Below are 24861 nucleotides of genomic sequence, written 5' to 3'. Positions count from 1 at the left end.
TGACACGGTATCATTAAGGGGAACCTCGCTGCAGGTTTTTATAATCCTACAGAGACGGTGGGCAGCACATAAAAAAAAGAAAAAAAAAAGGCAAGGGCAACTGCTTTAACGGAGGAGCACTCCGGCTAATTAAGCCGTTGAACCCGTTGCCCTCGACAAAGATGTCTTCCGCGGAGGGGCTGGGCAGCGGGAGAAGGCGACCAATGGGAGCGCGGCTTGAATCCAGGCAGAGGCGCGACGGCCAATCAGAACGCGGCATCTTGCCTAGACGTTGAGGCAGCTCCGCCAGGACGTTAGCGGAGGGAAAAAAAGGAAAAAAAGAAGCAGCAGAAGTCGAGGAGAGGAGCAGAAATCGTTGTGTTTTCAGTGATGTAGAGAAACGGGACTGAGTTGCTCTTTAATAAAACAGGTAAAACGTTTATTTTATTGTTTTATTTTTTTATTTTTCGATGTGTGTCCGTGTATATTTAGCTATGTGCAGCCTGTGTCTCTCTCTGTGTGTGTGTGGAGAGGCTGGCAGCGTCATGCCGGCAGGATGAAAGGGATTAGGGCGCCGTTACTGTGGCAACATTAGATGGAGGGATACACACTCCTCCTCCCGTCTCTAATCTGACAGCGTGCCTGATGGCATTTGAGCAATTATTCAGCCTAATAAACGAGGCCTTTGGATGTTTTTTTTCTGTCTCATTGTGAAGCCTGAACGTGTCTTTGATGCTCCTGTCTGCTGCAGTTTAGTCCGTGATAGTGATGGTGGTGGTGGCCTCATTCACAAAACAACAACAACAACATCAACACAAGAAGAGAGCCACGGTAAATTATACAACACAGCTGTTGAACAAATGACGGTGTGTTTGAGGAAAACAGGAAAAATGTAAACTCTCATATACACTGAAAGATACACAGAAGATCTCTTGTTGAATGCTGTCATAGCTAACTTACTGTTTTACAAATAGACACCGGTTAGCTAAGAGAGGAGGCCATTTTTTTTCACATTAGCTACTGTGGTTAGGGCTGTAAATAATTAATTTTATCACAATAGATTTGATAACATAGCCTAGGCTATTGATTTACTGGTAAATGATTTGACTCACTGATTGAACACAATCACTTCCATTCATATAAAACCACAAAAGGCAGTGAAAATATCGATATTTGATATGTTTATTTCTGAACTCAAACTGACTAAAATATCAAAATAAAAAATAAAACTTGGCTTCCCTCAACCAAAAAGTGCCACATAAGTGATTTAATGAGCTTTACTCATACTCAAATTTCACGTTCTCCTATTTGTTTACATTACATTACATCTGAAACTGAGGATATTTGAACTTCAAAATATGAAATTGCAGCATAAAGAAATTAAACAAGTTCCTAGCTTAGTAAAAAAATTATTTGAGTGTGCTTTGCGTCCAAAAAACAGATTATTGCAATATTAGAGTCAACTTGTGATGAATGCATGTACCAGTTTTTCAGGACTTTTTGGGAATCTGTATCTCGAGCCACATAAAAATATCCCAGCTCTGATTTAAAAAGATCTAATATCATGTGATCTGTGCCGTTCACACTGTCACTAAACAGTCTGATTGATGAGGATTCAAACTTGGGTCCGGGCCCTGCTTAGAGCTGTTCACACCTTGTTTCACAGATGTTTACAGATGTGAATGTGAATGCAAACAAGACACATGGAAGACCACATATGGGATCTGATCACGTTTGGACAGTGTGACCTATTAATATCAGTATTGATTGACACATAATGATAAATATTGTTTTTTTTTTCTACTAATTTAAATAAACCCTCATTTCACATCAACACAATGACAACAACAACGAACCCATCTGTCACAGTCAGCCCGGCCAAAAATAACAAAGCATTTGGTTCTTCTGCACAAACAAATTACCCCGGTGGCGGGCGCAGTTGTGTGTTTATTTCCATGCAGAGCGACGAGCGGATTGAGATCTGATCTGAAGTGGTCACTCGAGACACATGAAGAGACGCGTGTTAAGGTGTGAACCCATGTACCGAGAGGGGTCCGCACTTGTGCGATGGGATCATCTGCAACGCATGTTAATGTCAGGAGAGAACGGGGTCTAAATGTCAGCCGATCCCCTGATAGTTAGTTTTTAAAGTGCCACACACACACACACACACACAATGTTTTCCATGCAAAATATGTATTCAGGCTTATTATGGAGCTTATACCCATAAAGTGCGTAATTAGTGTAAATTTACTTCCCAGAGTTTTGGCTTCTTGTAGTTTTTCGTCGTCTACACATACAGACACACCACTGATATCTGAATTAGTGAATTAACTCATTTTTCAATGTGATATCTCAAGTGTGGCCTCCCATAGTGCCGTTAGCCCGGAGCCAGGTGATAACAATGTTAACACAGACACAGTGTGTGTGTGTGTGTGTGTGTGTGTGTATGTGTGAGTGGGGGGGTAATTAAAGCGAGTGTGATCACTGTGACACTATAAACTGAACTATAAATCAGGACCTGATCCGTGGGTATACAGGATTCATGTTAATCATTTATAAATCAACCTAATGAGACACTGACATCCTCATTAACGCACAACTCTATAAGCCCTTTTCCACATGGAAATGGAGCTTTCCCAAAGCAACCTTTTACTTATTCGCCTTGGAAAAGTTTTCCGTAAGGAATGTCTGCGTACATACGGATTAGGGCTGTAAAAATTGCTCCAAAATTACATTTGAATATTCCCTCTAAAAAAAACACATAGGTTTGAACCATTCAAATATCTATATATGCGCATTATGCCAATAACAGGAGGACAAACTAATACAACGAGACATAACTACTTGTATAGGTGTTTTTATTTCAGTTTTACAAATAATACAAAGTAAGGAAATGAACTAAAGGCCTACACCGTCAAACTTTTAAAGGTATTCAGAAAAGAAAATTGATTTTGAGCCCACTATGGGTCGTAACATTAGTGTAATCACTCATCTATCAGACGATGTAGCCCGAACTTTGTGCAAAATTCTATTTTAGAGTAAATCCGGGATGAAAGTGGGGTAGTTTTTTTCGCTTTGGATAATGCAGGCGCATGAATTATGCGTCACGTTGCTCACGATTTATCAGTCTCTCCTCCCCTCTCCTCCTCCAGATCCCTGCGCTCCATCACTTAGCCTCGCTAGCTAAGTTAGCAAGCTATAGACCCTTTCAGAGAGTATAAACAAAGACAGGTGTGGCTCATTAGCAAACGCTCTGGTACACTAAATGGAATGGAGCCTTAATTAGTATCCTTGGTAACACCTGTATTTGTTTATACTCTCTGAAACGGTCTATAACGTAGCAAGCCTCCAAGCTAACAGTTAGCTACGTTAGCTAAACACACTCGACCTAAACTCTGCTGCTGCTGATGGAGGATTTAAAGTCAAATCTATAGCAAACGCGTACACTACTCTGTACTTTAACTGCTCTGTGCTTTTGGTTTGGGGCTGTTATTTTAAAACTTCCCTTAATCCCTTAATACCAGCAAAGGGAAATCTTAAAAGCTGCACGGTGGAGTTTCTCACCTAAAAGCATTTTTGTGTATCCATGATTAATATTTTAACTTCTGTAATGTTTGCATCCAGTCTGCTTTGTCGAATTAAATTGTGAGTTAAAGCATCAAACTGGCTGTGTGTGTGTGTGTGCATGATACAAATAAAAAAACAGACACTTTTATTCAGACTTTTTTTTTTCTTGCATTGTTTTATTTTTTTTTTAACTCTAATCTTATAAGTTTGTATATGTGACACTGCGTTCCCACCTGTTTTGACTCTATTTGAAGACGTCACGCTGCGGCCTTAATATAATAATGATTTTTAATTTTCATAGTTTTCTGACATTTCACACTCAGGTTGAACAGTTTAATTGGTAAATAGTAAAAAAAAAAAGATAATTGACAGATTAAGCCTAAGTGTCACACAAACTGTGAGCCAGGCCTTTTTATCCAACAGCTGAATGAACGGCCTTTGTTCTGGTTTGTCAGACCAGAGTGGGACCAGTGGGTGTGTTTGTGTGTGTGTGTGTGTGTGTGTGTGTGTGTGTGTGTGTGTGTGTGTGTGTGTGTGTGTGTGTGTGTGTGTGTGTGTGTGTGTGTGGTTTTGTGTGGAGCCACTGGGCTGCTCAACTCAACCTGAGCTCCTGCAGAAACGCAGCAGTGTTCAAAAAGTAGCAATTAAAGCGGTGATGTGTTGAAAGGTGGGCACATTACCTACTTGATGAACTCTCAGCTCTCTCTCTGTCAAAATGTCAGAGCTGCAGGTGAAAAGCTTCGAGTCTCACTGATGGGGGTTTTTTTTTGTGTGTGATTTTTTTTCTTTTTCTTTTCTCTTGTTTTTTTGTCATGTATGTGCATCAGGACCCATGACCCTGACACGAGGATCCTTCACCTACTCGAACGGCGAGGAGTACCACGGCGAATGGAAAGAAGGCAAGACCGACTCGACCCATCACCACCACCACCACCACCACCACCACCATCCTTCAATCACTCCACAATTCACACACCCTCCATCATCGGCTCCATTTGCATGCGCAGCACAAACCGTTGTTATAATGTGATTAGAAGAATTATGCACGTATAAGGCCGAGCCCACGTTAACGCCACACTTGTGCGTTTGATTCATGTGGTAATGCTCTTAAAGCTGAAGTAAAGCGTAATCACACTAACATATGTGGAGCACTCAGACTTTCTTTGCATTATAACAGACAGACATACACCATGTTGGGGCGTGATGATGAGCACATCTCAGTGGGATTTCTCAGCCCAAGGTCATTCACATCGAGTATGTGGCCAGCTCTTGTCTCGCATTGTTCGACTGTTATTGTCACTGGGTTCAAAAGGTCGAGGAGCGTGCTGCTGCTGCTGCTGCTGCTGCTGCTGCTGCTGCTGCAGGGGAGTGGGCTGCAGGTTGGACTCAGTAAAGAGACTTGGAGTTATATCTGGTGTTTTCACCTGAATCTGCTCCGGTGTTTGGTTTTCTCTGAAACGTACAGCACAGCCACTCATCAGAATTGGATGAAAACAGTCAATCACAGAACCTGCATGTAAAAGAAATTGGTATTAAAAACAGAAAAGTAAAATAAAATTTACTTAGAGGGATAGTTCAACCTTTTGGCAAAATGGCCCATTGCCATAAGCAGTAGGTTTGCTACGCTACGGAGGCTCATGGGATTTCTTGGTTTCCCTCATCAAACTCATCAAATACACAATCCAACAACTCCAAAACGCTCTGGTGGACAAGTTGTGACCTGCACATTCACCACACTATGAGATAATAACACAACGTTACCAGACAGAGTTGTTTTAGAGGCAAATACAGAGACTGCTTGATGAAAAACTGCCCCTGAAGGCAACGTGCATCAGTGGTTTTGCATGAATTTCCCTCTAAAACAACTCTGTCTGGTAACGTTCTGTTATTATCTCATAGCGTGGTGAATGTGCAGGTCACAACTTGTCCACCAGAGCGTTTTGGAGTTGTTCTATTTGATGAGGTTGATGAGGGAAACCAAGAAATCCCATGAGCCTCCGTAGCGTAGCTCTGAGCAGCTCACGGCTCTGCTCCGCCGTTCTAAAAATAGCTTGCACCGACAATTAAAGGTAACGGACCTACTGTTAAGACTATAAGGATTATGGCAATGGGCCAATTTGCCAAAATGTTGAACTATCCCTTTAATTTGGTCGACTTTGACACATGAGACTGTTTTTTGTTTTATGTTTTAAAGCCAATAAACATCACTGTTTCTTTTAACCGTGACTGTTCCGCAACCTCGACTTCCTTTGTGTTTCTTACTGTGACAAAACGCCCCCACATGTGTTGAATCAGGGGCAGTATATCCTCTGTTTCCCAGGGCATTAGCCTCATATTATAAATTACACTTGAGCCTTACAGTACAGTACAGGCCTCATGGGAACAGGTCCGACCACCGAGCAGCCCCATGTGAACTCCCCCCTCCCTCCCTCCTTCTCTCCCTCCCAGTCCCTGGTTTCGTAATCCCGGGGCAAGGTCAGTCCCTTTCCAGAGACGTTAATCCGTGGAGGGAGGCCTTCAAATTGTTCAGAGTGTAGTCGTAGCCCCCTCACCTGGGACCAGGAGCTGCTCCCACACTCTTCACCTCACTACGCTGAGCTGCTCTGGAGGCCCCGTCGTCACAGGGTCAGAGGAACGATTCAATTCCCAAAACGGAAATTCATTCTTCTTTGTTAGTGCTCTTGATTTCCCCCTCTCTATATAAAAAAAGATAGTTTAATAGCAGCTTGACACAACATAATCAATAAAGAGATAATACCAGATAAAGGTTACTATTAAAGCAGGGTTGTGAGAACGTACCGACTTTCTGTCTTTAAGTTATAATATGTAACTTTCCCACCATACTGTAATTTTCGGACTATTGAGCGCACCTGAGTATATACAGTATAAGCCGCACCAGCTAAATTTGAAAAGAAAATACATTTTGTACATACTGTATATAGGCTGCACTTGAATATAAGCCGCAGGTTTTCATGTTTTTTTTTTTTGTAAAGTATATTTTTGGGGCATTTATGCCTTTATGGATACAGTTGTACAGTTGGGGCAGACAGGAAATGGGGAGGCAGAGAGAGGGGGAATGACACGCAGTAAATGGCGCCCAACACGGGATTCGAACCAGGGCCGACTGCAGCGAGGACTGTGCCTCTATACATGGGACGCCCGCTCTAACCACTACGCCACGCGACGCCCCAGGTTTTCATGTTGTAACATGAGATATTTACACAGAAAGACAGTAGGGAACTGTGCAAGTCTGCTCGCTTTTCCGCTGTTTTGGTTACACTCCTCTCCTCCACGTGCATCTATTTACAACGAAGCCGGCGAAAAATCAATACATGGAGCGGTGGATAACGTTACATAACATATACGATGTTATGGCGTGTGTGTTTGTGTAGTCTTAACCGTCATAAACAAAAGATGACGGGTTACGGAGCGTGTTTGTGTTGCGGTGCGCAGAGACGAGAGCTGGGACACCGGGGCGGGCGAAAAAAGTAGCGGCTTATAGTCCGAAAAGTACGGGATATATACTGTAATGTCTTAAAAATGACTACTGTAAATGTAAGTTATATTTGTCAGTTGAGTTGTATTTACATTATCCAAAATGTTTCCAGGTGATTGTAACCTGTTTCATTTTGTCCCCTACATCCTTGTGTTGGTTTGGTGGTTGACCATCAGAAGCTTAAAATGAGCTTTTTAACTATTTGAAGCCAGATTTTTTTACCTGTTTATTTTAACCTGATGAAGGGTTTTAGCCATCAGACGTCTGGATCTTAAGTTATCAGAAGAAAAAAAAAGCGAGCAAATGTTAGAAAGCTCAGCTCAGAGCCACTGAGCTGCTTAGTGAAACTGCTTCATTCAGTGTTTTAATCTACTGCTCAGTTTGTTATGGAGAGGAGGACACACAACAAAAACCTCCTGAACATCTGGATCATAGGTACAGTTCTCACCGGGTCTGAAAATTACAACCCAACCCAGCCTGTAGGTTTTTTTAGGTTTTTGTCTGCCCGAACCTGGCCCGCAGCTTACAACGGCACTGCTATAAAAAATAGCTGGTTCACCTGCAGCTCCACAGACGAGCTGTCAGAGGAGAATCTGCTGTTCCTTTCTCCTCAGCTTCTGCTGTTTGGCTGCACTTTGTTTAAATAGAGTTCAAAATGTGAAGATCTAACTGCCATCTGAGCGCCGATCAGCTGATCCAGAGCAGAGTGGACGTGGCGCTTCTCAGCTGTAGCGGCGTGTGTGTTTTTTATAACAGCAAAAAAAAACAAAAAAAAACATTGGTGATCATCCTCTCTCGACGATAGAGGAGCGGGTTGCTGATCGGCACAAGTCGAGTCACAGACATTCAACAGAGCATTTTAATCTTATCAGTTAAACGGACAGTTCAACATGTTGGCAAACTGGCCCATTGCCATAATCCCTATAGTCATAGCAGTAGGTTCGTTACCTTTAATTGTTGGTGCAAGCTATTTTTAGAACGGCGGAGCAGAGCTGTGAGCTGCTCAGAGCTACGCTACAGAGGCTAATGGGATTTCTTGGTTTCCCTCATTAAACTCATCAAATACACAATCCAACAACTCCACAACGCTCTGGTGGACAAGTTGTGACCTGCACATTCACCACGCTATGAGATAATAACACAACGTTACCACACAGAGTTGTTTTAGAGGGAAATTCATGCAAAACCGCTGATGCACGTTGCCTTCAGGGACAGTTTTTCATCAAGCAGTCTCTGCATTTCCCTCTAAAACGACTCTGTCTGGTAACGTTGTGTTATTATCTCATAGCGTGGTGAATGTGCAGGTCACAACTTGTCCACCAGAGCGTTGTGGAGTTGTTGGATTGTGTATTTGATGAGTTTGATGAGGGAAGCCAAGAAATCCCATGAGCCTCCGTAGCGTAGCTCTGAGCAGCTCACGGCTCTGCTCCGCCGTTCTAAAAACAGCTTGCACGGACAATTAAAGGTAACGAACCTTCTGCTATGACTATAGGGATTATGGCAATGGGCCAATTTGCCAAAATGTTGAACTATCCCTTTTAGGGTTAATAATTGTTAATGAGCGTTGGTTATCGGTCCAAAAAAAGTGCATCCCTATGCACAACTGAGATTTGGCAAATTCTTCCCCCAACCAGTGTGCAACAAACAATACATAGTTTATAACTGCAAGAAATGTGTTTTATAAGGAAAAAAGGAAGCGTGAGGCCTGACCCGACCTGAGTCATTTACATATTATTTTGTCGACCCGTTAAGAACTCTAATCATAGCTTATCAGAGAAACAAAACAAACAACGTCCTTTGTTGTTGTTGCAGGCAGAAGTTACACAGGTTTTCCTTTGGCGACTGGACTTGAATTATCTCAGGATGAAACAGTAACATTAGCAAAATGTGAGATGCTGCTCACAGAAAGTTGTTCACGGGGGTTTCATGTCAGACGGAGTCAGGAGGGAAGTGGGCGTCGGCGTCGTTCGTCTCTGTGAGTCACACCAGTTAAAGTGGTCGGCTTTTAAAAGAAGCCACGCTCTCGCACAACCAGATTGTATCTAATAAAAAAAAATAAAAAAAATATGTAGAGAAAAAAAAAAGTGTCAAAGTGAAGTCAGTAACTCCAGGCAGATCTACACACACGCACCACAGACCATCTGGTGCCAGCCAGCCCACTGAGACAGGATATCACACTCTACCTAAACCAGCATTTGCACGGCGACAGAAACACTTGGACAACCTTTTAGGGCAAGGTTAAACCAAGAACAAAAGTTTGGCAGCGACGCGGGTGTGATGCTGCGGGAGAAACATATGGTCTCTGCTCGGTTTGCAAAAAACTGTTAAACTGGTTTTGGCTGTGATACTCTGATATGCACGTTTTTAGTACACTGCAGCAGTGTGTGTGTGTGTGTGTGTGTGTGTGTGTGTGTTTTTAGCACAGACGCTCCTCAGAGATGACTCCACTAATAGAGCCGAAGCCGAAGCAGCTCTGTGTTGGCTGTCAGGATTTCTTGGCATTGTGTTGATTCTTCTTTTTGTCATATTTATTTCTTTTTTTTTATCATCTTTTGAATTGAATCTATCTAAAAAAAAAAAAAACTAAACTACTCATACATTCTCAAACACCACAAAACTTCTGGAGTTGTTCAAACATTACACTTCAGGGAAAAAAAATCCTCAATACCAAGTTAGTTTAGTAGCTTGTTGTGCACCTTTATTAAACTTCTGCATTATATCGAGTGCTCCAGTGGTTTCTTTTGGGTTTAGTCCTCGTTGAAGTGACCCAATTGCACCTTTTTAGTTTAGTGGCTGTTGAGAAGCTCTCAGTCTTATCACAAGGTCTTCATCAGCAGGTCCAGTCCAGTTTGTCTAATTATCAAAGAAATCTATGCACTCCAAGGACTTTGCAAAAAAAAAGAAAACTTGGAAAGTAGTTTCTGATAAAGGCCATGTGGAGTGATTGAAAAGCACTCGATCGACCTCGTGGCTCGACTGTTTTACTGAATGACCGTTTCTCAGGGTCAAGAATTGACCGTACAAAGATTTCTTCTACAATTGAGCATGGACTTTGAAAACACATTTCTTTGGTCGAGTGTTGAGTGTTCTACACACAAGGAGCTTTTAATCACACGTGAAGTATTTTAGTATCGCAGTGAAAAAAGCTACAACCTTGAGTTTGGAGTGATTTCTCCCACATGATTGAATAAAAATAGAGATTTCAGGACAAAAAAAAACATTCAGAGAAACAAAAAATCCTGCAAAGTGTTGGATGGTGTTGGATCAGATGGTGGACGGGGCTTTGGTGTGACTGCTCTGTTGTGACATCACAAAGGGATAGTTCACCCAAAATTCAAATTTCACTCATTATCTACTCACCCTCATGTGGACTAAGGGCTGGGAGAAGTTTCAGAGTCCTCCGTGGCTTCTCTGAGTTACAGGGGGTCTCGGCGTAGCACTGCATGTCCATATGACGGTTGCGAACGGGGCTCACTTTTCTTCGTCCAAAAAGACACTCCAAAAAACATCCAAATACCTCCATAGTGCTCGTCTGTAATGTCCCTCTTGTATTGAAGCCCCGACATGAGAAATTGTTCCGAAAAAAATTAAATAAGTTTATATTTTAAGCTTGTGTGTAGCGGAAGCTCCCAGCACTGCTCTTCCTGGTCCGTCCAAATCTCATGCGATTTGCGTTGACGCCCAGTTCACGGCTCCGCAAATCGCGCGAGATTCCGGCAGACCAACACTGGGAGCTTCCACTACAAACAAGCTTAAAATATAGACTTATTTAATTTTTTTCGGAACAATTTCTCATGTCGGGGCTTCAATACAAGAGGGACATTACAGACGAGCAGCATGGAGGTATTTGGATGTTTTTTGGTGTGTCTTTTTGGACAAAGAAAAGTGAGCTCTGTTTGCTACCGTCATATGGACATGCAGTGCTGCACGGAGCCCCGTTGTAACTCAGAGAAGGCACGGAGGACTGTGAAACTGAAAATTTGAATTTTGGGTGAACTATTCCTTTAAGGCTCAGTTTCTGAATACAGGCTGTGTGCATTTCTCTGTGGACTGAGGCTTTGACACTTTCACAGTATTAATATAGAACCTAGAGCTGCTTTATAATCACACTACACATGGACATCTACCTTTATACTGTATGGAGCTTGAAATGTCTTGGAGTAAATCCAGACATTACTTACTGTAGATGCATCCTGTCACTTTGCAAGTTATTTTTTACCTGATAGTTCTTCTGACTTTGTACAACTCCTTATCTAAACAAAGGTGAAGTGCGTCCACTCTGTTGTGTAGCAGATTCAAATATTATGTTTCCAAAATATGCGTGACTGCACATTAACACCGATAGTTTAAGTAGCACTGCCGACTTGTCTCTAAGACAGGTAATGGTGTGTGTGAGTGTGGAGTGTGAGGTGTGTTGGGGACTGTTGTCATGAACACAGATTGATGCGTGTCTCGGCGTCCATGCATGCAAAGTCACTGTTTGCACACAAACATGTATAGGTGCATGTCGGACAGAGGTCTGCGGTGTCACATGAATAATTCAGCGGCTTGCCAGTGGAAGACAGACAGACCCGGGGAGCGATCGGGTTACAGGAAGTAGGTCGGGGAACATCCACACACACACACACACATAACAGCCAGCAGAAGCCATTTACTACTGTACTTCTCTTCCCCCATGCGGTCATTTGACTTCTGTGCATTACCGCTATTGATTGACATAAAAGCCGGACAAATTCAGCTAAACCCGTAATTAGCCCGAAGACCGTGACCCAACACGAGATTGGAGAGCGGCGGCGTTCCAAAGGAGCTGAGCAACAGATTAGACAAGAGACTGGGAGGAGAGCGCTGTCCGTCACTGCTACCACTGCTGCCTGTTGATAATCTGAGCCTTTACTAAAGAGTAAACTGTTGGCTTCATGGCGGTCGGATGCCACTTGATTTCATTATGTTCAATGGTACCATTCACGCAGCTCTTCTGGCGCTCGCTATAGCAGACACAACCGCCTGGGGGCGTTTTGCGGCCAGGCGACCGACCGACCGCGGCCTCTTTGACAGTCCGCGGAACAGTCCGTGAAATTCCCCCGCCTCGGGCTCCCACTCCCCTCACTCCTCACTCGTCGGGGGGTCCTGCAGGCTGAAGAGATGGATTTAAGAGCCCGCTGACCTTCTTCTTTGGACCATATAGACTTAATCGAGTGTGTGGGGCTTCGCACACATTTGCGCATATGGATGGATGCAGAGGAGGAGGAGGAGGAAAGACTTTGAAAATGGAATGCAGAGCTCCAGATTTAGTTTGGGACAAATCTCTTCTCCAAATCTCCTGTGAAAACCCGGCTGAGATTAGGCAGAGAGCAGCACTTTAAGCAGCCCTGACAGATGGACTGCCTAATTTACTTTGCCATTAGCTGGGAGCAAGGGACAACACTCACTTGCCTCACCCCTCTGCCTCCCCTCCTGTAAATCCCAATCCGCTGTCAGCCCTCCCCTCAGATCTTCCTCTCTCCTCTCTCCACCAGTTTTCACGCCGCTCGGGAAGCCCTCGGTAAATCCTATTCCTCGCTTACAGCTGCTACGAGGAGCCCGGGACCTCCTCAGCACCACGTCCAACTGTGCCATATATCCAGTTATTCTCCTAAATCCCGCTGGGCCCGATAATAGAGGTCGGCGGGGAGAGACGCTCGCTTCTTCCCCCCCCTCCCTCCTCCTCCTCCTCCTCCTTCTCCTCCTCTGACAGCCAACCTCCTGATCCTGCAGAGTAATCGCAGAATTAGGAGGAAAATTGGGTCTCACCTCCGTGGCGACATTTGAAGGGAGGTTCACCTTTTTGCCTGTTGGCACCAATTAATTATGCCGTGAACTGCGGAGTTAAAATAATCATCCGTCGTCTTAAACCTACATTTCTTCCCTACAATTACATTTGCATAAAATCTTCACATGCCTATAAAGTTGTAAAAATCTTGTGTTCATTCAACCTACAGCATATCATAATAATAATAATAATAATAATAATAATAATAAGAGGAATTATAATAATAATAATAATAATAATAATAATACACCTCATCTATATGCATCATTTGACACAACCAAGGACACGTAACAATTTGAAAACATACGTCCATGTTACATGATTCATGTTCATTGTGTAAAGTCACACAAACCAGACTATTTATTTTCTAAATAATAATAATATTATAATAATTTTATTTATATAGCACTTTTCAAGCAAATGCACACAGATAAAACATCACAGAAAAAAGAACAAAAACAGAAGAAAACCCCATGCAAACCCCCCTCCCTCTGAGGTCACATGACCCACAATCAATCAAAAAATACCCCATAGTCAACAGCAGTGCACCCACCAAAACAGTAAAAGTACAAATTCACAAAGGTACAATACAAATTAATTTATATAAATAAGTAGAAATGCTCTTGCAGTGCAGATAAAATGTTAGAATAATTAAACAAGAACAGGAAATAGTTAAGAGTATGCCATCTTATAAAAGTGGGTTTTAAGACGTTGTTTAAAAACTGCAGCAGAGTCAGCTGATCTAACACTAAAAAGAAGGCTGTTCCAAAGCCGGGGAGCTAGAGCTGAAAACGTGCGGTCACCAAATACAATGAAACCACAGCTCGGTGCAAACCTAAAACATGACGGACGACAGAGCATGGTGTCAACTGACCCTTGGCCATGTGAGGTCCTGAAAGGTCTCAAGCAAAGACCAGAGTGTCCGTCCCTAAGCTGCAGCAGGTCGGTCTTCACCTCAGACCTTCCTGGACCTCACGTTGGTCCAATTAAGTTCTTCTGTTTGCTGCGTCACCTCTGACTTTTTTTTTCCTTCTGCACTTTGGAAGTAACTAAAGCTTTTCCAGAAACCTGTCTTTGCTCGGGCCAGGAAAGGTGAAATCCTTGTGGATCAGCTCCATAATACAGCCTGATATGATCGACACCTTTACTTCCTAATCTCTTCAATAAAGGGTCGACAAATCTTAAGACACTTAGAGTCGGATTTGGACAAAGCACATTGAATTTCATCAAGGTACAGACAGGAAGCCGAGTCTTATTTCCACTCTGTCTGGACAATCCTTTTGTTAACTATTACTAAACAAGGTATTAATACATTTACATCGATGCTTTTATGCTACATAGATAAAGGGCTGTTTACTTACCAGTCTGCAAGAAGCATTGCAAGTTCATCATCACATTTGTCCAGAGGTGCAACAGAAATCTCAGATCTTATCTTTATCACATCTTTTTCTTCTACTACAATGGGATTACAAGACACATTTACTGACAAATCAAAAACTAGACAGTCCTTCCTGTTGGTACTACCCGCCACACAAGATTAGTCAGTACTCATCTTTATATCGCTCTTCGTCTCATTGCCCCAAGAAATAAAGAAGATGCAAATATTTCAACTGAAAAAGATGTTTTAGCTTCTCAGCATCGTCGAACAACACAAATTCGTTATTTGGATCTACCTTACTAAAAAGTTTTTGTCTTATAGTCATAGAAAGGACGGATGTCACACAACATATCTGCCTGTCTCAATATGAAGACCAACAATACCAGCATGCTAACCAGTTAGCCCTGTTTCATCACTTAGATAGAGAGTCCTGTGGATGAAGGGACATATTGTGACCTCTTGTCTTCTAAACGCAATGATGGCCAAAGCTCAAGTGACCACCAACTTTTTAAGCTCACCAACAGTACCTTAAAATCAAATTTGACCAAACAGTATACCGTAAAACTTCAAATAATGGCCGAGTCCCAAATTGCCGCCGGTCCCAATTAACCGCCGGGTGTAGCAAAATATTTTTTATATTAAACGCCCATCCCAAATAAACGCCGGGTCAAACATTGTTTTTCTGGTTGCCAAAAAATATTCTATGCAAATATAGCGGCTGTCTCGTGACGTTAAAGACGGCCGAGGACCGACGAGACGCCTCTGGGCTGGTTGCTCCTGCCCGGTCTGTCCACTCCTCTCATCCGCACTTCAGCACCTGTCCTGGGCTGCACAGTGTCGGCTCGGCTCGCTCCTCGTTTTAAATGACTTTTAAAAGTAGCGTAAACAGCCTACTGTTCTCTCTCTACTCATACGCGTATTTAGTTAGGCTATACGTTGCATTATTATTAGTTATAGGCCTACTTCATTCATTCAATCAAAGAAAAAAAAAAAAAAAAGGACGGTGGTGCGAGCCAACACAGGTGCTGAAGTGTGGGAGAGGAGTGGAGAGACTGGGCGTCCACAGGGTTTTTGCAACTTGCGGCGGATCAGAGAGGGCGGAGGACCGTGGTAACTGTGCGGGCCAGGACCGCGGAGGTCAGCGAGAGAGAGAACAAGTCCGCCCTGGCCGTATTTACAGTAATGCCTTGAGAAACGCACGTATCATTCCACCGCCGCCTGCCGCCACAGAGTGAAGCCTCTTTCCCCAGAAGGAGGTCCAGGTTGAACACTATTAATAAACGCAGGTCCCAAATAAACGCAGGTCCCTAATAAACGCCGGTTGATTTGAGCGATTTAAGCAAATAAACGCCCGGGCCCTTATTTGGTGTTTTACGGTAGTACAAATTGCACCCAGTCAATTGCAGAAATCAGTGTGTTAGAAGTTGAAAATGTGAATGTATTTCACTGCAACTTGACTGATACATGTAGGTGGAGGCTTACAGCTGCTGTAGACCATAACTCTGGTTCTTACACTTGCTAGAAGTTGAAATAGGCGTCTCTCTTTGCATTTTGGATGCATGTATGAGGCAGTCATTCATTTGTGTATTGTGAAACACCTAATTCATGGGAACTATGTAATGAGAACATGCTACCCCAGACGTTGGGCATCAAAGTCCAGGGTCCAACGACTCCTATGACCTTTCTGCTTTGGGCCACGGATAGTTTAACTTTCCACTGAGCTCCATTGTCTGATATCAAGAACATTGCTCTCTATTTTCCTGCCTTGCATGAACAAATCATTTTGGAAACATAATAAAAAGTACAAACTGTGCTGGAGGCTTTATATATCCTCTTGTATAGAGCTGCGTTTCATGGCCGCGAATTCGAATCTGATTGTGAAGGCATTTAAACCTCCTTTTTTTTCTTTTTAGCACAAATAATTGCCTGGATGAAATGAATACATAAGATGTTATTGAGAGTAGAAGCCAAAACTTTGCCTCCAAAATGATTAAGTTCTCAAGGACGGACTCAACTATGCTTTTGTATAGCGGAGAAATTCAGTCAACACTTTTATTCAAATTGGACCCAAACCTCTCAAAAAATAATTGCCTGGGTAAATTGAACACATGGGATATTATTTACGGTATGAGACACATTAAAGTTGCCCTCCAAAATCATTCTGTTCTCAAGGATAGAGTCATCTGTGCTTTTCAGACCAAAAGAATTCAGCCAGCACTTTTATTAAAATTGGATTGAAACAACTCACTTGTGATATAGAATAATAACAATATGAGCAGAAAGTCTGAGCAGCACAACAAGACTGTTTGGATTCTTTGCTGCTCTGGCTCAAGTGTGGGCATACATGGATCTATTGACTACCAAGAAGTATTGATAGGATGCAATGTTCTTATTTGTCCAGTTTCATCATGTATCCTTGGGGGGAAGGGGTCGGGTGGATAATATGAGCTTTGTCTACACCATTGAAACAGGAAATTTTCCATGCATCAATTCATAACCAAACTGGAAGGTCTAAAACAGCAAATGAATAAATTAATTACCAAGGTCTTGTCCATTTGTAATCTTTTTCTTTTCTTTTTTACTTCATCAGTGCTTATTGGAGGTTTTTATTCAGCTGCCTCTTCTATTCACTGCACTATAATGATTTTGGAGAAAACACAGTGACCACAGAGGCTGAGGTACTGCTATAAACGTAGACAAGTTTTCCATATTGAGATCACAGGTGTTGCCAAGGTGACAAAAGTTTGAGCCATTAGGACAAAACAAAAAAAAGAAGCATAAACTGTTTAAGGCTGAAACGAATCGAGTACATAAAATGATTGAGGCAGTTTTTTCTGAATGAGGCTTTGTTTAATTAATTACACTCTCAATATACGGCATACAGTGAATCATATGTTTGTGTTTTTGGTTTTTATTGTTTTACGTTGTATTATCTTGTGTTGCATGTTGTGATTTTTGACAGCAAAAGGCTGTGATTTTGTGTTATTTTTCTGATGAGCTTGTCTTGTCAAAAAAACAAAATTTAAAATTAAAAAGAAAGTTAAATCATCATTTGCAAGATCGCAGTGGACTTGAACTTTGACCTCCAAAATCTAATCAGTACATTGTTGAGTCTTACATTTGTACCAAATTTGAAGAAACTCCCATGTGTTCCCAAGACTGAAAACCTTGGACCTCCAGCTCCGATTGATCCTGATGATGATGATGGTGATGCTATCTGAGACTTTGAAAAAAAACATCATCATAATTTATTGGCCAATATTGTCTAATCCTAAAATCACAATCATTTGTTTTTAGCAAAGACCGAGAGCTGAACAGTAAATCTGACTAAATTCTAATGACTAAAAGGAATAAACTCATTTAACATCAACAAACTGATTGGACTTTGTTTGTGCTGGATTAACGGTTAATAGATACCTGTTCACTTTGTGCTTCTGTTGTAGTGGAAGTCTAAAGCAGAAGGCGACGGCTCTTTGTGGATCTTTATAGCAGATTTTTCCTCTGTGGTGCATTCACTGTCAACTTTATAAAACTAAACTGCTTTGTGCTGCTTTGTTGTCCAATTTGTGGCACTTAGTAGAATCAGTACAAGTTCTCCTGATGATCCTGGCTGATCAATGATTTAGTAGGCTAATTCACAGAAAATCTATGACGGTTTTAAGAGCCCATAAAATTTTGTGTTCTGTGTTTTAAAATGTCTTTGTGTGTGTGTCTCCAGGTCTGCGTCATGGCCTGGGTCAGCTGACCTTCAGTGATGGGACGTGCTACACCGGACAGTTCGAGAACGGCCTCTTCAACGGCTGTGGGATCCTCGTCTTCCCCGACAGCTCCAGGTCTGAAGCTCACTCTCTGTCATATAAAACAAAAACAAACAAAAAAAATCACGCTTTGTCCAGTTTGAAGCCACATTTTCCATCAGAAATCGCAATTGTTTTAAAGGGATAGTTCAACATTTTGGCAAATTGGCCCATAATCCCTATAGTCATAGCAGAAGGTTCGTTACCTTTAATTGTCGGTGCAAGCTATTTTTAGAACGGCGGAGCAGAGCCGTGAGCTGCTCAGAGCTACGCTACGGAGGCTCATGGGATTTCTTGGTTTTCCTCATCAAACTCATCAAATACACAATCCAACAACTCCACAACGCTCTGGTGGACAAGTTGTGACCTGCACATTCACCACGCTATGAGATAATAACACAACGTTACCAGTCAGAGTTGTTTTAGAGGTAAATTCATGCAAAACCGCTGATTCATGTTGCCTTCAGGGACAGTTTTTCAGCAAGCAGTCTCTGCATTTACCTCTAAAATGTTCTGTTATTATCTCATAGCCTGTGTCCTTCTCTATTCATATTCTTTTCTTTTTTTTTAGCAGAGATCATCAGCTGAACTGTAAATCTGTCTGAATTTAATTACAAAACGACTCAGTAACTCAACAAACTGTATGAAAATATATAAAATCAAAACCTGTGTCCTCCAGAGACACATTCATTTGAAATTTCTGTACTGTATATATGGTCATTGATCATTTCTGTAGGTAAGAAGTAAAGGGTAAGAAAGTAAGAACTCAAACCGTCACATTTTGCTGAAGTTTCAGAGTCCATTCACAATGAAAGTCAGTCGGAGAAGAGAAATAATAAAGGAGAAGAAAGAAAACAGCGTGGATCACAGCACAAAGACGGAGCTGCAGGTGGTGTGTGTGTGGTCAAAAAAGAAAAAGAAAAAAGAAATTCTTTCTAACTTCAGAATTGTTGCAGCACTTTCACGGCTAGTAAAACGGTGAACGTCAGATCGTCGGAGGCCGTTTCTTTCTTGTCCGTCGTATTAGCCGCAGTCATTCCAGAGCAGACAGAAAAATAAGCTTTTCATCTGCCGCTCTTTGTTTAGCGGAAAGGTGCAGAGTTCAAGTACAGCCGGGGATGGAGGAACCAAAGTGGAGCCTGTTCAAGGCCCATCGCTGCTGCTATTACCACTTGATTCATTCTTCAAATTCTTGCAGGGCCGTGGAAGCACTAAAACCAGTTTTTAAGGTACTGCATAAATCTTGGCCAGAAAAATCTGCCCTCGGCTTCAAGTTATTTGCTCCTGACGACACGTTTTTATTTTTTATTTTTAATCTGGCTGTGTGGTTGAGCTCGCTGAGGAGGCTGCTGCTGCTTTTGGAGACTAAACCTGACAAAAAAAATCAAGTGAGGATGTATTTTGTAGTTTTCTGGAGCTAGTTTTGACTTTGGTTGATTATTTTCTCAATGAATTAATCAATTTTTAGTAGAAAGGCAGTCCTACAAGGACTCAGTTTAGATAAAAGCAGAAGAAGTCGCCAGTTTACTGGTTTTAAAAACAAGATAAATCATAAATAAAATAGCTTTCATCACCATCCGATAAAATATTTCACTGATTGATTAGAAATACCTAAAAGGAGTCTGGATTTTTGTCTCAAACAGACATTTTCAGGCTTGAGAGTCCAAACACTCAAGGACGACTAAGTGTCTTATTGTTCGTGGAGCGGTGAAAGTGTTTTTTTTTCTTCTCGCTCTCTGTTTTCTTTTACTTACACTTCTGAAATTCCTTCAACTGATCTGTTATTGTAGCTTCCAGTGTGGGAATGCAATTTTTTATCCTTTTCTGGTAAATTGAGTGTGTGTGTGTATGTGTGTGTTTTTTCTTTTTTTCTAGGTATGAAGGTGAGTTTGTTCAGGGGAAGTTCCAGGGCGCCGGCGTCTTCACTCGTTTCGACGGGATGAGGTTCGAGGGCGAGTTCAAAGGCGGATGTGTGGACGGCTACGGTAAGAACTCATCCGTCCCCACACGTCACAGTGTTTTAACAAGACAACCAGTGTCAGTCAGACTCACAATGAGACCAACAACACAAACAACAACAACTGCTCTGATTCACAACAACCAACCAATTTAAACCAGACCCGACCACTGGGGGATTTGTAATGATCCTCAAATATGGTTCAAACACTTGTGACAACTGTTTAATAATACATTACTTTAATTATTCAACGGCCTCAGTGCATTGCTGCAGTAAACTCCTGGAAAATGTCAATTAAATACATTTTAAAAAGCTACAAAATGGTCAAAAGAGGTAGAAAACCACTTTCTTCTTTTGCTCCAGTTTCTATCGCTTCTTTTCTTCTTCTGAAGAAACACTGTCGCATACCTCCAAGTCAACAGTTGCTGAAGCTCAGCTGTTAATACTAATGCTAACTTTGTAGCAGCAAAATTTACAAACTGCCCCTTCAGTTAAAGGGTGAGTTCAACATTTTGGCAAATTGGCCCATTGCCATAATCCCTATATTCATAGCAGTAGGTTTGTTACCTTTAATTGTCGGTGCAAGCTATTTTTAGAACGGCGGAGCAGAGCCGTGAGCTGCTCAGAGCTACGCTACGGAGGCTCATGGGATTTCTTGGTTTCTCTCATCAAACTCATCAAATTCACAATCCAACAACTCCACAATGCTCTGCTGGACAAGTTGTGACCTGCACATTCACCACACTATGAGATAATAACAGAACGTTACCAGACAGAGTTGTTTTAGAGGCAAATACAGAGACTGCTTGATGAAAAACTGCCCCTGAAGGCAACGTGTATCAGCGGTTTTGCATGAATTTCCCTCTAAAACAACTCTGTCTGGTAACGTTCTGTTATTATCTCATAGTGTGGTGAATGTGCAGGTCACAACTTGTCCACCAGAGCGTTGTGGAGTTGTTGGATTGTGTATTTGATGAGTTTGATGAGGGGAACCAAGAAATCCCATGAGCCTCCGTAGCGTAGCTCTGAGCAGCTCACGGCTCTGCTCCGCCGTTCTAAAAATAGCTTGCACCGACAATTAAAGGTAACGAACCTACTCCTAAAACTATAGGGATTATGGCAATGGACCAATTTACCAAAATGTTGAATTATCCTTTTAAATTTAGATGCACGTTGAAGAGGTGCTTGAGCTAATTCTACACTAACTGTCAATTTAGTTCAATTAAATGATCTCATCTCTGCAGCTTCACTGAAAATAGTCGGCACTCTGCTCCTGACTTCAGGGACGGACACAGAAATGTCCTTTTATATCTTATATTTACACTATACATATACGTTTAACAGTTTCATTCAGTTGTGAGCTTTTATAATTACTTCAAAGCTCGTGTCACTTTAGACAAATTAATTCAATTTATTCTCAACAGCGAGGATTTGAAATAAAAACCCGTCTGTCTCTGCCTCCGCTCGTCGCTCTTGTTGTGAAACGAGCATTTTAAATACTTTTTAATTATATTAAACAGTGAAACATGTTAATTGTCTGGGTTGGAGCCCCCAGCGAGTCACTGGAGGCAATCAACACGTTTTTTATTCAAAGGCTGGTGGCGTGCGGCGAGGGCGGAACAGTGTCACCGTGACAACTGGCTAATTTTTGTTCTTCTTGTAAAAATAGAGATGGAGCGGAAAGATTCCTCCAGATCGAGTCAGAAGGGGCTTCGCTCCCTGACACGAGTCTGTGCAGTTAAACATTAACCTGAGCCTCAGGTAAGAGGCCACGCTTCACACGTGACCTCAAACACATCACGGAGATGAAGGTCAAGGAAGAGATCCGACACAAAAGAGCATGATGATGAACTCAAACCTTTTTTTACTGTAAAAGTTTAAATAAACCATCGAACTGTTATGTAGAAAAAAATAGCTATGAATGAGTTTTCAGCCACAATTATACTGTAGTTTTGTTTTGATCGAAAAGGAAAAGTAATAAAACATTTCCTTAATTTCATACTGTCAGGTGTTGAAAGTAGGAGTAGTAAAAAAATTAATTAGAAATTAAAAATTAAATGAACCATAAATCCTTCAATAAATACTTTAAGAGTTAATTCACACAAACAGCATCAAACTTTCATCTAATAAAGAATCCAACAATAAATCTTTAGAAAAATAATTGAATTAAACAAAAAAAAACAATTTAATCAAAAAAAGTTTATTGGCAAAATCTGAATATACTGTCAATGCATGTATTTGTATAAGTGTATAATCGCTATAAAATAAAGTTTGTTTGGTTTTCATCGCCTTATAATTATTATTTTATATCAGGGTCTTGCTTTAGAGAGTATCAATATCTTGCGCCGCGATATTTGTACGGAAGCCTGAATGTAAAATCCAGCCAACCAGAGAGCACGATTCAAGAGTTATAAACCAATAAAGAAGAAGGCGTAAGGAAGGAAGAAGGAGTAGGAAACAGCAGACATATTGTAAAATGGTTTAGATGGAGCCTCGTCCCAGACGCGGTAAATACGTTTTTTTGTCCTCAGAGGCCACCGTCACTTTGCTAATGGGAGGGGTGAGTGCGAGCAAGGGAGTGAGGGAGCGAGGGAGCGCTGCAAACTAGAATCTGAAAGTTCGATATCACAGTTTTCCTCCAATTTCACAAACTGGACCTTTAAAGGATGAGTCAGCCAGCTGCGCAGCCTGTTAGCTTAGCCTAGCTTAGCTTAGCGTAACGACAGGAAACAAGAAGTAACCTGCAAGAACCTGAACACTGACATGTAGAAATTACAATTCACCGCTTTTGATAAGATCCCCCATTGGTGAATCTGAATATTTTCTTGTAGTTTATTTATTTTACAACACCTGTGATGTAGCCTAGCACGTTAGCTCCTGTTTGCTCTGAGGAAACGCGCTATGAGGAGTAGGGGTGGGTATTGCCAAGGACCTCACGATACGAAACGCATCACGATACTTGAGTCACGATACGATGCGATATTGCGATATCCAAATTTTTTCGATATATTGCGATATTCTACGATATTCTACGTAGTTCACTGAAAAATGTAAAAGGCATTATGCATCTTAAAATCCGAGTTGTATGTACATCAGATGATAGTGATAATTTATGGGACAAACTGAGTCAAAACAATGTAATTCAAATTATCCATGCCATTTTATACAAGTGCAATTTACAACAACATATTTGCATGTACAACACACTGTCTGAGGTAGCAGTACAGTGACACCTCGCGGAGCAGAGGTGCGGAAGTGGTACTGGATTTACGTCTGAAACATGATTTATTATTTGAAAAAATATCGATATTGGGGGGCATCGAGTGGAGCAGGAGGTTAAGCAGGCGCCCCATGTAGAGGCAGTCCTCAATCCCCCCTCTCTCTGTCTCTCTCAACTTTACTATCAATAAAGGCATCAAAAACCAAAAGCCAAAAAAAAATCAATATTTAAATATTATATTATATTATATATAATATTGAATATCGATATCGTATCGCAATATAAAGTATCGTGATATATTGCCATATCAATATTTTTGCCCACCCCTAATGAGGAGTCTGTCTGGTGCAGGAGTGCTGATGTTCGCGGACGGCGGCGGCGGCGGCGAGGGCCTGTTCGAGACCAACCAGCTGATGAGGAGGGAGAACAGCCAGGCAGCCGTGCAGAGGGCTCAGGCAGCGGCCGCCAAGGCCCGAGCTCTGGCCATGTGACCTACGGACTACATCACCCACAATGCCCCAGTGCCAGGACCATCCTCCTCCCGCCATGCTCCGGTTTTACCTTTGGTTTCCTTTGAGTTTGTTTTTTTTTAACAGTAGAAATCACCAGCTACAGTCGGTTCATGTGAATCATATGAACTCTTATTTTTTTGCGATGGATTAAAAAAAAAAGGAAAAAAAAGCCACTGATTCAGGATCAGCTGAGCCAAAAAAAAATAAAAAAAAACCCAGAGTTCAGTTAACACACTGGTGCTAAATCTGCTTCAGGGTCAGCTCACCTGACAAAAACACAGCTCTGGATTCAAAAGTGCAAAACCAACGTTTCCCAGGAAGCTCTGATGTTGTGACTGTCACGTCGGAGAACGTCTGGGCCTCTGGGTTCGAACTCCGATAAATTCATCGTATAAAGGTTCACAGGAGTCGTGTTTTATAAGATCAGAACATTATGTCTTTATTTCTTCAAACCCCCCTGATTGAATCCCTATCCGACTAATTAGACTCAGCTCTCAACATTTGCGAGTAATTAAAGTTATAAATAACTAAAACTCAAAGAATCAATTTAGATTTTTCATTATCTTTTGCTGATGAGGAGGAAGAAGAAAAATAGTTTAGTGGCAGCCTAATTAATGTTTACAACTTTTACCTTAAAATGAGATGAGCAGCAGAAGATAGAAAGTGTTGATTAAATGTGTCTGACACGTTGAAGTAACAGCTACAGCTTTCAAACTCATATACATATATATATTAACAAGCTACTTGCTTCAACTTTTGCAGATCCCACTTCAAAAGTGCTGCTGATCAGACTTTACTTTATTGATCTGAGTGATCGGTGAAGGTTTGGAGGTTTAGAAAGATTCAGATTTAAAATGTGAAAGCAAGAACTGAGCCTTGGAGTCGTTTCTACTTTAGTCTGTGAAAAGAAAACAGTGAATGTTTGATTGGAGGTTTAGAGAATCCACAAACTGGTGCTAAATCCCAGATTTGAGGTCTGTTTACATCAACCAGCTTTATGTGCAGTTGCAGAAAACATAACAAGAGGCGATTCAACAAGGAAATATATACTGTACAGTAGCACGGCAGGAGCTCAGCGAGCCAAACAGTTAAACCTGAAGCATAAACTCATCCCGCCTCTGACTGAATCTCATTTAAATGTTG

The 24861-nt window shown here is 41.7% G+C and overlaps 1 protein-coding gene across 1 annotated transcript; it reads left to right on the top strand.

The window, feature by feature from the left end:
• Positions 1 to 304: 304 nt before the first annotated feature.
• On the top strand, positions 305 to 23697 carry LOC310986934 (MORN repeat-containing protein 4-like; the record flags this gene model as incomplete). The annotated part of the gene is made up of 5 exons (XM_083973053.1): positions 305 to 409; positions 4377 to 4496; positions 17951 to 18065; positions 19905 to 20014; positions 23558 to 23697. The coding sequence occupies exons 2-5, from the start codon at positions 4382 to 4384 to the stop codon at positions 23695 to 23697; spliced, it is 480 nt and encodes a 159-aa protein (XP_083829179.1). The 5' UTR covers positions 305 to 409; positions 4377 to 4381.
• Positions 23698 to 24861: the final 1164 nt, after the last annotated feature.

This window comes from Trachurus trachurus (genome assembly GCF_905171665.1).
Source record: "Trachurus trachurus genome assembly, chromosome: 1".
Classification (NCBI taxonomy): Eukaryota; Metazoa; Chordata; class Actinopteri; order Carangiformes; family Carangidae; genus Trachurus; species Trachurus trachurus.
The sequence above is the reverse complement of the archived record's forward strand: the minus strand, read 5'-3'. Positions and strand labels throughout refer to the sequence as shown.